Raw genomic sequence first — 14,561 nt, forward strand, 5'->3', positions numbered from 1 at the left:
GACTCCATTTTTCGGGGGGTTTCTGAACTTGCACTCACCGGTTAAACTGACGTTAGTTTTGAGAGCATCGGTCGATTGATCAAGTAGCCGTTGGAAGACTGAAACGGCTAGTAGAAGGGAAAGTACTCTCACTGGTTGAACCGGTGTTGACAAAACTGGAGCGTCGGTTAAATCGTGTGTCTTGGTGTCTTCACGGGAGTTTGCATATTCTCTCCCTTACCTCTTTACTTACCGTATTACGTTTCCGCATTTACTCTATCTTGTGTGCCTTTAATTTTCTAGTTAGTTTGATTAGGATTGGCTATAGGTTGCAAGTCTTTTAGGGGTAAGTAGAGAGTAGCATAGATAAATCTTAGTCATAACTAGTATGTGTAGGACGTGTTAGGTTTATCTCATGCAAATAGATTGAGCCCTAGGATAGAAAGCGATTAGCGACCCTATTCACCCTCTCCCCCTCTAGGGTCGGACACCCTGGTGATCCTTACAATGAGGATTCATAAGGGAGCTTACGGACTGCCATTGGCGAGTTCCGGAGCTTAGATCTAGATATGAACGCATAATTTGAGTGGAGAGGAGGTGTGATGGCTTGAGAAAGGTGAAGGATGTCACAGAGGGACTCAATAATATATGTACTTTGGTAGGAGATATATATTATGTCCTCTATCGCCCGGTGTTGCGGTGAAAAATCTCGTGGGGTTGAAAGATATTCATGGATATTGATATTGGCGCGATCATTGTAGGCGCGTCTATGGCCACACAACTGCCCATGGATGAAGTTTATGGATCTAAAAATGCACTTTTGTATTTACGGACCTAAGTGGCACAAATTACAAGTTTATGGACTTAAAAATACACTTTTAAAGTTTATGTACCTATGTTTCAAAGTTTATGGACCAAAGTGATACAAATTATAAGTTGATAGACCTAAAAATGCACTTTTTAAGTTCGTGGACCTAAATGATACACCCTTATAAGTTGGTGGACCTCTCAATTCTATTTACTATAGGTCGAATTTACATTTCCACCTTAAACTTCAAAACTGAATATTTTCGCTCTCCGGAGTCGCAATACCGGACATATGATCTTTCTAGATTTTTTAGTGGTTTTCTATTTTTCTTTTATATTTATTTTGGATGAATCTTTGAAAAATCACAGTAAATCATAAAATAGAAAAATATTTTTTTAAACTACACATGAGTAGATCTATGCAGTTAACATATGATATGATCTGCTCCGTCTATCCTAAAATGTAAGACATTTTGTTTTGTCGTAAATCAAAATAGTCTAAGTTTGACCAAATTTATAGAGAAGAATATTAGCATCTAACATATCAAATAAGTAAATTATGAAAATACATTTCATAATAAATCTAATTATTCTCATCTGACATTTGAAATATGTCGGGTACCATGATTTGGGGCACCCTAACTTAGGGACTAAAACACCCCAAAAATACACAAAGTGCGATCAAACTATTGTCCCAAATTCCCTCCAGGAGCCAAAAAGTCCAAGCGCACACTTGGCCCACAGACCAACACCACGGTACGGCCCTTCCGAGGCCTCACCAGTCGTGGAGCGAACTCCGCCTCGCTCGAGGGCTCCACGCCGAGGCCCCTCGAAGTGTAGGCAATCTCCGCCTCACTCGATGCCCCCTGAGCCGAGCCCTTCACGGGGCCTCGGCACAGGGAAAATCTCCGCCTCGCTCGAGACCCCCCTAGGCAGGCTGGAGTAGCGGCCCAACCACCCGACGGGACGGGCGCACTTATTGCTAACCACTCCGCGGCATGGGAAGGGAGTCAGAAGGCGTCAGCTGGCGTCGGGCACCACGCCGCACAGCGGACGTGACTGGCGTCTTGTCCGCCTGCTCCGGCCACTATGCCACCATTCCCGACGCTGTGTGGAGCACTGTGCGGACAGACTTAACACCGTTCCGCTACTGTGCCGCCTACCCCTTGTACTTTTCTCCTCTGCAGAACCCTCGGCAGGCATGGGCGACAACCCTCGGACGCGGTATAGCCCTTGACCAGGGCGAGACCGCCATCGGCAGCACCCTCGGCGCCCTGCCTTGTCAAATGCGGGGTACTGCGCACCTCTACAGCCATCGCCACACCATCGACTGGCACCATAGGGCCAGGACACGGACCGGGCCCGGTCAAAGGGATTCGCAAGGACGACGATCACGCCCGGCGTCACGCCCCACAGCAATCTGCAACGGGAGCTGCCAACTGCCCCCCCCCCCCCGGTTCGGAGAGAAAGGGACGACTCCAGAAGATCACACACACATGTAACCTTTCCTTCCTTGAGTCTATAAAAAGGAGGGGGGACGCACATTCGAACAGGGATAGAGGCACACGGACATCCACTCGCACTCGACTCTTCTCGCATATTGGCACTTGCCTCAATCCACTCTAGCGCATCTAGAGACTTGAGAACTTCCCTCCCTCTCCCGCTCAAGCTTGTACCCCCTACTACAAGCATCCCGGTGCAAGATAATACAGTACTCCCCTCTCTGCTGGACGTACGGCCTCACCGGCCGAAACCAAGATAAACCCGGTGTCATTGTGTTTCTTCTTGCACCAACCATCTAGGGACAGGGATACACAGCATTATTACTAGTTGGTGCTAGACCGCAAGGTCCGGACACCGACAATTGGCGCGCCAGGTAGGGGCACGCTGTGTGACAACCATTTTCTGTTCCCGCTTGATCTCTAGATGGCGGGCATATCGGACCCGTTTCCGGCGGGCATTGTGATATGGTTCGGGAGTCTTGAGTTTAGGGCAACCGGCAACGGTTACCTCATGGAGCTCCTCTCGCCCAGAGTCAACCTCGACGCTCCGGCGCCGCAGCTAGCCAACGAAAAGGGCGAAGTCTTCACCAACACTTGGAATATCCAGCAACTACGTCGCTTCTATCCTTGAAATTCCAAGCTATTTGTACATACTTTGTATTCGTATCTTAAATTCCCGAGAGATAATAAAGAAGCACGCTTTACTCACAAAATCCTCGGGAGACATTCGAACCCTCAGGGGCTCGATTGCACGTACAACACTGAGAGAGCCTCGGCTTTGCCCTCGGCTTTGCCTCCCTCGGGGGCTACAACGGGGGAACCCCCGAACGTCCCCAAAATGTCGTCGTTTTTTCGAAAAATTTTCGTACCTAAGTCTCTTGTACACTTAGAAAAACGAACACAGGGCGTAAGCAACTACGGCACAAGGCCGGCCGAGCCGCGGGACCACCTACGCCTCTGGGACACAGCATCCCCACTCACCTCCCTGCGCCTAAGTAGCTTATGAACGCGAAAATCCCTACAGAAGTCTATCTAAGCAACACACGAGAGCACGAAAAATAGTAGGAAAAACAATGCACAAATACAGGAAGGCCTCGAACGGCCACTATGTTAGGCTTGTGTCTTTGTTTTTTACATAGGAAAACAAGACAAAAGGTTCTAACTAATCTACTTTGGCCCCTTGGCCCAGGCTATCTACAAGTTGCCCTCCTCCCTATCGCGATCACCCTCGTCCTCCCCATCCGCGGCGTCGGGAAGGAGTTCGCCCTCGAAGAGCCCGGCCAAAGTGGAGGCAGCGTCCTCGGCACCCCCATAAGCTCGCTCTATAGTGTCGACCTTGGCGTCATCATCGCCGTCAGGGACGATGTAGCCCGTGGCCAACTGCTCGAGGTCGATGATGTAGTGCGTCGAGACCACGCCGAGGGCCTTCTGGACACCGAGGCGGAGGGCGCCCTTGAGTCGCTCGGCTACCCGGCCACCCAAGGATCTCAGGCGACTGGCCACCGAGCTGCCCGACGGGCCACCCTCACCCTCGGCTTCCTGGCATGTGGCCACGGTGTCTCTCTCCAAGTGTTCGTAGTCCTTTTGCACGGACGTATACACGACCTGGAGGGCCTCCTTCTGGGCGGTCTCCTCCACCACCTCCTTCCGTAGCGCTGAGCAGGAACGAAGAAAGTCTCAACAAATTTGAGTAAACTGAACCAAATCTCAGCACTTACCCGCGATGCACTTCCTCCCCTCGTCTATCTCCGCCCACGCAGCTTTGAGGGCAGCCTCCGCGTTGAGAAGGGCATTCCCCTGCCCCTCGATGAGAGCCTCCTTCTGCGTGAGGGAGAGTGTCTGCGCCTCGAGGGTTTCCTACAGCTGCTCACACCGAGCGCCCTCGCCGTGAGCGCCTCTACGTTCTCACGCAGAGCGGCGACCTGCAGCTCAGCCTCCTTGGCCCGCTGCTCAGCTACCACCCTCTGCACGTTGTGCTCATTGTTGGCGCGGGCGAGCTCGACCTCCAGATCGTGTGCCCGCACCTCCATCCTGGATGCTTGGGCCGTGGCCTCATTTAGCCGCAAGCCAACGCTGGCACTGTACCTCTCGAGCCAGTCCACTCGGGAGTACAATTGCGCCAGCTTGACGCTCTTGTCCCTCGACAAGATCATCAGCTGCTGCAAACAAGGGACATGGGCAAACAACGACGACAAGAAACGTACAAGCACAGTCGGGAATAAACAGGAGCAGGAAGGGCACTTACCTAGTTGATGTTGTGCTGCTCCTGCCAGTGGAGCTGCACGATGCGCTGGAGGTCGGTGTCTATAGCTCCGCCGAGATCAAGCTGCTCCTGCCAGATCTCTTCCTCCATGCGCTCGGCTCGAACGAAGTCCTCGGGGATGCCCCGCTGGATGACTGCCCAGCTCGCCCCTTCGCTGGGCGGCCCGGACGGACCGGCCCCGAGACTACCCCCGGAAGTAGTCGCAAAGTGGCCGCTGGGGCCGGCCTCTCCAAGCGCGGTGCTTGAGGCGACCACGCCGGAGCCTTTGGGCCGCTCTGGCGCTATCACCACCGGCTCCACCGCCGGCACCGTAGTTCCCCCGCTCCCGGCCTCCACGGGCTCCGGGGCGGGGCCCCCTCTTTCTGCCTGACCGACGAGCTGCTCTGGTGCGGCCCCGTCGGTTCTCCCCTCTTCGCCAGCGTCCGGCCGGGCGGCATCTTCCGCGCCGCCTCGGCTGACCTCCTCGGCATCCGGCCGGGCAACCTCCTATGCGACATGCTGACCAGTGTCGACGGCGCCCAACTGCACTCGAGCCGTCGCGCCCCCCCGATCCATTGCCGCCCGGTATTGCTCGACGATTTCCTCCACCGTCCGAGGCTTCCCGGTCGGGGGTTGCGACCTACCCCTTGTACTTTTCTCCTCTGCAGAACCCTAGGCAGCCATGGGCGATAACCCTCGAACGCGGTACGGCCCTTGACCAGGGCGAGACCGCCATTGGCAGCGCCCTTGGCGCCCCGCCTTATCAAATGTGGGGTACTGCGCCATCGCCGCGCCATCGACTGGCGCCACAGGGCAGGGACACGCACCGACCCGATATAAGGGATTCGCAAGGACGAAGATCACGGCCCACAGCACTCTCGGCAACAGGAGCCCCCCCACCACTGTCAGCCCCTCCCAGGCCCAGTCCAGCCACCGGACCCGGTGCCTTTTCCTGCGAGTTGCCGCCGTCGCCGCTCCACAACCTCGTGTTCGGCCTCCATCATGCGCTGCCGCTTCATGGCACAGACATGGCAGCGCGCAGATAGAGGCAACGGTAATGTTTCGACCAAACTACTGATGGAATTGACGAACTAGCGAGCGCATGAGCTTTGCAGGATCATGTCTGGCTCACATGCGCTATCATACAGAGCGGAAAGGGACTAGCATGTGGAGCTCACCATGGGCGTGGCTAGTAATGGCTCAACGGCGGGTTGAATGGCGACGAGACGTGATAGCCGATTTCTTTTGGAATTGGTGTGTGGATAGTGTAATTAGAGTGGTGGCGGAGCTGCCGTTGAAAGGAATTTGCTCGAGGTGAAGTAGCGCACCTACGCGTACCACCGGCGCATCGGCAGCGGCGGCGTCGAGGCCAACGACCATCGCGTCGGTGTGCCACACCTCGTTCTCGCCGCCCTCGATGACCCGTCCGTGGCGAGCGTCATGCGGGACGATGCCGGGCTCTTCGGGTCCACCGACGCATCCCCAAAGGCATTGCCGCTGACCTCATCAGCATCGCGGACGAGGCAGAGGTGCTGGAGGGCCAGAGCACGTCGAGCTTGAGCAGGTCACCGTTGGCACAGCGTGCGGCGGGAGGCTGCTGGGGGAGGGGGAGCAGGGGCGGTGGGCGAGGCGGCCAGTCCGGCGACGGGCGCGGCAGACGGCCAAAGGTGTTGGGAGGAGGGGCGGCGAGATTGAGAGAGAGAAGAGAGGGAAGAGAGAGAGGAGGGAAAGGGTTCTGACATGTGGGCGCCACATGTCGTCCATGTCAACGAAACCACCCACCAAAACCACTCGATGGTTAATTATAAACGGTTTTGATAGTGAGTGGTCACAGATACCCGGTTTTGGAGTTAAATGGCTAAAATCAAACTCGGGTGATAGTTGGATGGCCAAAAATGAATCCCCCCAAAAAAAACCCGGTTATCTCGTGCCTCTCTCATTTACTATAAGTAATTTATTTCAGTTTTACTTGTTTTTGTTCTTGATTGCTTGTTTGTTACCTAGTTGATAGTCTTGTTCAAGTAATTTATTTCAGTTTTACTTGTCTTTGTTCTTGATTGCTTGTTTGTTACCTAGTTGATAGTCTTGCTAGTGCGCTCTTTTGACTAGATGAAATTCTTTTTGATGTGATCGTTACTAGAAATTGAGCATGCTAGTTTGGTTACCTATCTAGGTTCATGATGATGTTATTGTGCTCTAATTGCTAGGTTGAGAATTTATACATTGGATAATACCATAGTTCTAAATAGCGGGCTAAGGGGTTTAGCGGTTGGACTCAAAGTAGCTAATAACAGGCTAAATGAGACTATAACGGCTAAATTACATGAGTTCTAATAGATGTACCCTACCACAACTAGTGTTAGGCTAAGAACTTGTAGAAATTAAAAGGAGTCAATTCATTACTCCTTTCGTGCGCTACGATCCAATCTGTATATGCTTAAATTAGATCAATTATGTCAAACATGAAATCAGCATGCTCTATGCTTAGTTAAACGGAAAGGTACGATTATTCTTACGCAACAGCCGGTGCATGGACGCGGTCCATGTGACTATGTGAGCCTGAGGCTCACAGTGGGAGCCATGCTCGGTTTTATTTTTACAACTGGTGAATGTCGGTGCTTCATTCTTAATTAAGCATGTCCATGATCTGTCTCAAGCCAATCCCTTCGAATCTACGTGTAGCAAATAGGCTTGATATGTGTCCACTGTATTTCATTGGCTGCTAACCACCAAATACTTGACCATTTTAACAATTTCGTCTCCTAACCTTCAAACAGGTCCAGGACAATATTCTCTATGTCGTTGGGAATATACTTTATGTACTTACTCTTACTAACTGAATTATTATGGATCACTGAACTGTACCTTCCAACATACGTAGAATAAGCTGGAACGACCTGATTCAATATAATTATCCGCAAGTGTTGCCTAAGTTGAGGGTTAGGGACTTTCCATGTCGTTTGAACCCTGCTGATCTCCTCGAATGCTGAGTTGAAGTTCTTAAAGCCTTCTTTCACATCTTTCACTTCTTTCATCATATCCTTCCCTTTGCCTAGAATGAATACTTCCCGTGTTCCTTTTAAATGAAAAAGAGCTGGAAACCATGTAGCTCGCAGGTAAGCTGTTGCATACTCCTCCACCAGTAGGACAAGCTTTTCATGGGTCTGATTGTCCCTTAAGGATATTCCGAGAACCGAAGAATGTGAGTGTTCGAGCACATACATGGCATTATTCATCAAGAATATATAACGCAAACGTTCGTCCTTGTAAAATTCAGATTTCTCCACAATCCTCAAGTGCAAATGAGAAAGCAGCCTGAGCACATACAGTTCCCAGGGCGCCACAGAAGTTCTTTTTTTACTATCTCCAGCATCCTCCTCCTCAAGGGGCAAAATAATATTAAGTGAGCCATTGTACTCAGAAAGTACTTTGGTGAAGCCCATGACAAATTGTGTCAATGAAAGGATACTTCCATCAAGTGCAGTTTTTTCATCTAAATCATGATTAAGCTGTAAGCTCAAGAAATCCAGCAGTAGACCAAGTGCTGCTTCCCCAAGCTTGCCAAGAAGCGTGCTGGCCTCCTGACTGATCACGTCCTTGGCATCACCAAACAATAAGTCTTGTAGGCTTGGTTGAAGCGTTGCAAGTTCCTCGTACATTTCTAGGATTAAGGGTACTTTTTCATAGTCCCGTTCCTTTGCTTGGGCTATTGCATTTCCAACCGCAAGCAGTTGCTGAGTACAACGTGTGGTGGCTCTGGTGAAACAATCCTGTTCAACCATACTGTTGCACCCAAAAATATGAGCACAAGCACGGCGCTCCTCAGGAAGTATTGTGCCAACAAATATTTTGAGTCCTTGGATCCACAATTTCACTTTGTGACTATCCAGCTGCATGCTGCATCCATCTTCAGCAGTAGCTGCTGCATGTTCACTTTGAACACCGAGCAAACAAAGGCACTGCATTAGTGTGTTGTGACGGGTTTCACTATAGACATGGCAAATATTTGGGACGTGGCCAGCAAGGAAAATGAGTTCAGCAATCTCCATTAGCAGGTTTGAAGCTTCAGGGTCAATGAGATACAGCTGTAGCTTTTCCATGGACACAGAATCTCTAGTAAATCCACTACAATATGTCCGGCTGTCATCTGTAGTTGCGGTGAAACTGAATGAGGATATGCTGAGAGCCTCCAAGTTGGGGAATGATGAGAACGACAAAGATCGAGCAGGAACGGCAATGTTGTCATATAGAGATGCTTGAAGACTGTCAGTGGGGAGAAAATATGTGCCTGAAATGAGAACTTGGCGGAACTCATCTTCAAGATGCATCATTGCTACCTGCAGGAAAAATAATGGTTAGTTTGATACTTTCTGCATCAATAATAATTGACTGAATAACATGGTCGAAACTTCCACAGCAAAGTTACATTCAAGCAAAGTGTAATATTTATACTCCCTCTGAAACCGAAACATAAGTCCTTTAGGACATTGGCACCATCCGCACATGAACATTGGACTAGTGATTTCTAATAATTCCATTATTCAAATAAAAACTACATACATATTAGATGATCAACACTTAATTGTTTAATAAAATGGATCCAAAATGACAATATTTTGGACCATAGGAATTATATTTGTTTAAAAATGACTCTCTCGTATGCAATGAAATGTGGTGGTATTGATATTTAGATGGGCTCCAATGTTTTAGAGGAAATAAAAATTGTAAGCTAGAAGCCACTAGAACAAGAAATTCACTTATATCTGAGCTGATAAAGTCATCGGTAATATCCTAATGATCAATGAACAGAACTGCTACTGAAGTTAGTATTGATTTTCAAGTTTCAACCAGGGGGAGGCTTCGAAAGAAGGGTTTATGTTTTATTTCACCAATGAAACGAAGGACTATAAAGGTGCCAGGAGATTTTTTTTTCATCGAAGAGAGACCATGTAAAGCAGCTAGCGGGCATGTTCAGTATTTGAAGAATTTCCATATGAACATGTGGGAGAAGATTTTCATCAAATGCCCAAGGGAAAGTATGAGCAATCATATGAAAACTACAGTGAAAAGCTTGTATCACTTTTATATAGACTTGCTTAACTTTTAGTACTACTGCTCTATGCATCATACTATAAACCTACTGTTTAAAGTAACTGCTATGCATACTCTCATACATATAGTCAAGGCATTCACACCATTTAGGCAAAATAAATAGATAAAATTTCACAAATTTGCTTCTTTAGGTATGATTTCAAAAGCAAAATAACCCACCAGTGCCAAACAGTGCAAACTAGCACTTAAAAATATTCTGTAGAATCTTGGAGAAACATCACATGAAGTTTGAGGTTTTCTACAACCTTACAAAATTTTGTTACTCCAAATCCCATCTGTTCTGTGCTATTCCACATTATCATCAATTCATCATTGTATACAATCTGCCATACTGACAGTCAAGCATTCATTCAGCCTTTCGTCCTCTCTTTTAGTTATTTTCTTACTGTAATTTTCTCAGACAGTACAAATTTCGATGGTACAAGGAATTGTAGACCCAATAGAAATGCATTTTCTCCTGAATTCTGCACGCAGATATATTAAATCTTTTGTGACAGAATCTCTTTGGGGTGGGAGTGGGGGGGGGGGGGGATCCAACATGTTCTAGAACCCCAGATGCAATCTTTAACTTGCCCCCTCCAAGAGAGCATACAAATACCAAACAGGTAATAGACTTGCTCTGTGTTTAATTAAATTTCCATACAAAAAAGTGGATAAGATTTTCATCAAATGCACAAGTATGAGCAATCTTCAGAGGAAAGCTTCTTTCTATATGGTTATATATGCACAATCCAGTACCCAAGCTGGCGTACTTACAGTAAAGCACTAAAGCATACATGACGCCTTTCATATTCTCTTTTTAGTTTTTTTTTTTCATATTGAATTTTCTGAATCAGTACTAGATTCAATGAAAGAAAGAATTCAGTCTCTTTGGGAGTTGACAGTGACACCCAAACTTTTCTTTTATTTCTTTTGTGCCAGAATAAAGTTTCATTCATGCATACTTCACTATCTCAGTGAGTGAATGCAGCATGTTTTAGAACCCCAGGTGCGATAGTTACTTGCTCTGTCTAAACCATGCCACGTTTACCAAAACAATAAAGAAACCATGCCACTAAATTTTTATGAAAAGAATTAGCAGCATGCTTATGGTCGGAAGCAGGATCGACGACAACCAAGGGAGAAAGAAGGTCTGCACAACAAGATTCAGAGCCTACAGGGCTTAATTACCTGTAAGGCCATCTTGGCGCGCTGGCCGCCGGAACCGCCGTCTGAACATAGGCTGATGAGCTCCCTGACCGCCGCTGCGAGCTCAGGGGAATCGGAGACGCCGCCGCCCCCGGCGTCGGACCCGGCCCGTGACCACCATCTTTCGACGGCTTCCTCAGCAGCTTCCAACCTCCGGTGGACAAGATCCTCCTGCTCAGCGATCGGGCCCTCGAGGTCGCCAATTCCTGGCGAGCGCACCGCCATCCAGTCGCCGCACGCTCTCGATCTCACCGGCCGCGCAGCTCCGGCGTGGTGCTTCTCTGATGTACGCGTCGTTTGGTGCTACACCCAATCTACCCCTGGTACCAGTCTCTTTTTCGTTTTTCTACCACCGGTCCACTCGAGGACTTGTGGCGACGACCATTGACCCGCAGGCAGCCCGGAACCATCGCCCGTCGCGATCATCATCCGTCAAAAAACATTTTCTGGGCAGAAATTCGGTAAATGGACTATTGGCGCATAGTATAATTCGTTTTTTCCCCGAGAACTTGCCTCGGCACATGTAATTCTGCTGGTAGCATTTTTCCAGATGGCGGCAACTACTCCTCGCCTTGTATATTTGCAAAGAAATGATCATGAATTGAAGCTGACAGCGTATTTGACAGTGCTTAACTGCGAACGCTGCCATACTCAGTCCACTTGTTCCATTGTTACGATTCCCACCGTAAACATATCTTAATAGTTAATAAAATTACCACACATTTAAAACGGTATAATCTGACAGCCTATCGGGTAAATCCTGATAAATCACGGTGATCATGGATTGAAACATATACTGAAAGTCTCGCACGAAGACGAGCACAAATGATAGAAGCATACAAAAATTTTTAAATTTAATTTACAATATAGAGTTTTACAAATTGTGTTTAAAACAAATTAACAGACTTCAACATGCAGCGGAACTTAAATGAAAGTTCAGTTTTAAAAAATAACAATAACTATAAAGAAGTGAGGATGACACATCGAGCCAACTCCAGTGAATTCTGGTTAGCTCCAACCAGCAATAGCCATACCTGAAAATAGGGTCAACAAAAAATTCTGAGTGTACTAATACTTAGCAAAATTTACCCGACTAGTGGTATATACTTAGCCAACTCTTATTATGCAAGACTTTTGGCTCTTGAGTTTATTTTTGCTGGAAAGCTACTAGTAGTGGGTCCTTACTTTTAATATTTTAGCTCCAGTTTAATGTAATCAATACCAACTAAGTTTGCATGAACATAGCAAGCACATTAATTTTCCAAGAGTATCATAAACATATTGCATCATATTGTCATTCTCATTCCACTTCTTTACTATGATGTCACAAAGAAATCAAGGCTCTCATATCCGCGAGTCATGACGAATCTATTTACGCAAATCCGGTCAACACACGAATGCGCTAGCACGAGCAGATCGTAATCGATCTTCACCAGCGAAGCCTCACGTAGGCCAGCCAGACCGGCTGCACCCACCGGTCAGACCGATTGGAGCAGAGACGCCGCGAAACCCTAGAACTTATGTTGACACAAATCTGGTCAACACACGAATGCGCTAGTACGCGCAGATCGCAATCGATCCTCACCAGCGAAGCCTCACGTAGGCCGGTCAGACTGGCTGCACCCACCGGTCAGACCGGTTGGAGCAGAGACGCCGCGAAAACCTAGAACTGCGAGCTCGGGAGGGACCCCGTCGGAGCTTGCAGATCTAGGGTTGTCTTGAAGTCGGCAGGCCACTCAAGACGCCCTCGAACGCCGTAGAGACGCAAGAAGAACAGCAAAGGGGATTTGAAAAGATAGGGTTTGATAAAAGAGTAAAGAATAAATGTGTTGATTCGATTGGGATGCCCTCAATCGGCCGTAACCCTTCATATTTATAGGGTGGGGTGGTCTGTACCCTTTAGGAGTCGAAACCTTAACAAATCCCATGTCAAAATACAACTTCTAACTCGGATTGGGCCTTTCGGACCGGTCTGACCGGTCTCCGAACCGGTCTGACCGCCCTAGACCGGTCTAACCGGTCAGACCGGGTGCAGATCTTCTGGGAGCCATAACTTCCTCATCCGAACTCCAAATTGGATGTTCCACATATGCATTTTGATCGTCTCGACGAGATCTATGCAATGGTGCAATCCAATTGGCATTTTGACAACCTTACCCATACCAGTCTGACCGGTTTATACAACCGGTCTGACCGGTTCGCCCAGACTGCATAGCGAACCTCTCTATTTGCCAATTTTTGGTGTCAACATATGCCCCCCTGTTTCTTGGTAAATGTTGCATACCAAGAAACATCTCTCATAGCCCAAAACTACACTGAAACAATGAGCCACTTGCACACCAATCCTTCCTTGCCTTCAAGGGTGATATTGTATATCGGTCATGTCATTCGATTCTGCTCAATATTCTGACTTCCATTCCAGATTTAACGATTACCAGATTACTCTTGAACCCCTCTTGTTTGCATTCACTAGATCTTTCAGCGCATCTTGGATCATGCAAAAATCCAACAAGCTTTCTAACTACTAACTTCGGCCTCAACAAGTCATAAACTCCAGTAGCCGAAGCAGCAGTTCTACCAGTCATATCAATGTCAATGATAGTTAGACCGGTTTGTCCAGGATATGCCCCCTAGTGCAAAACATCAGTCTTTGAAAAGAATATCTTTTGCACATGGTGACCTGATGCCCACTAATTTAGAGTATCAATCCTGCACCTTCATGTCTAAATATCTTTAGCATCTAACCATCAGAGTATCAAATTTTCTAGCTCAAATTGAAAAAGTATATACAATTCGGCTTTATGTGCTAGTGTCAAAAATTTTCAATCGGCTCAAAACCTCAAAAAATAAGCAAAGCTTTGAGATCCCTTTGCAAACCGATTTACTGAACAGAAATTTCATGAGGTAAGTTACCATTCGCCGATTTTCTGCCCCCGAGCACTAAAGCCTCGTTGAGCTCCATGTTGTCACGTTCTTGGCGTAGCCTCATAATCCACTAGCTCCTCATCATCTTGCACTAAAGGCGCCAGTGGTGTTTCTTCATCGCAAGGAACCGAAACAGGCATTGCCGATTCAGCTTTCTGCTGAACTGAAGGCTCAACCGGTCTGACCGGTTGCTCGAGGCGGTCAGACCGGTTAGCTATACCGGTCAGACCGGTCGGTAAAGGCAATTTGACCGGTCCTGCTGGCTAGCTAGCTGACTTAACCCGCACACTTTACTCTGAGGGAAGATGGGCTTGTACTTATTTAATTGCTCATCCCTCAACCTTTCAGCCTCCTGCTCCTTCTGTTCTTGACGTCGCAGACGTTGCAACCTCCTCTTTTGTGTATGAGTTAACCCTGGTGGACACCACCTGGGTTGAGAATATTAATCCATGGAGCTGCTGCTGGCTTTATGGTTATCAGCCATGACAAGCTTCTGATTGCGAGGATCGACCGATTTATCGAAAACCATCGGTCTTTTCTCAACGTCTTTGACAACCATGTCGACATCGCTAATCTGCACGACATCACTGGTTGTAGTCTTCCCAGAATCAACCTGCATGGGCTGAGCTTCATCCTCCTTCTTCTTGAAGCGATACTCTTGCTTCAGAGGATGAGACTGAGCCGCTCTCTGTTGAGACCGGTCAGGCTGGACCGGTCTGCCTGGTGCAGCATGCTGCTGCTGACCAGATTGGCGTTGGCCCAATCGGTCGTGCACCGATCGTGAAAACCTATCAAACACAGGTCTC

General features: G+C 48.0%; 1 protein-coding gene across 1 annotated transcript; it reads right to left on the reverse strand.

The window, feature by feature from the left end:
• Positions 1-6,951: 6,951 nt before the first annotated feature.
• On the reverse strand, positions 6,952-11,163 carry LOC120704683 (exocyst complex component EXO70A1-like). Its single transcript, XM_039989165.1, has 2 exons — positions 10,813-11,163; positions 6,952-8,867 (listed from the first exon to the last, which is right to left on the reverse strand). Exons 1-2 carry the CDS (start codon positions 11,053-11,055, stop codon positions 7,293-7,295), a joined length of 1,818 nt encoding a protein of 605 aa, XP_039845099.1. The 5' UTR covers positions 11,056-11,163; the 3' UTR covers positions 6,952-7,292.
• Between the last annotated feature and the right edge of the window lie 3,398 nt (positions 11,164-14,561).

The sequence above is a fragment of the Panicum virgatum genome, chromosome 4K (genome assembly GCF_016808335.1).
Source record: "Panicum virgatum strain AP13 chromosome 4K, P.virgatum_v5, whole genome shotgun sequence".
NCBI classification, from domain to species: Eukaryota; Viridiplantae; Streptophyta; class Magnoliopsida; order Poales; family Poaceae; genus Panicum; species Panicum virgatum.

Coding starts and splice junctions, on each gene's coding strand:
- LOC120704683 (XM_039989165.1), bottom strand. CDS start 11,055: ATGGCGGTGCGCTCGCCAGGAATTGGCGACCTCGAGGGCCCGATCGCT. Junction 8,868..10,812: donor GCGCCAAGATGGCCTTACAG/GTAATTAAGCCC, acceptor TTTTTCCTGCAG/GTAGCAATGATGCATCTTGA.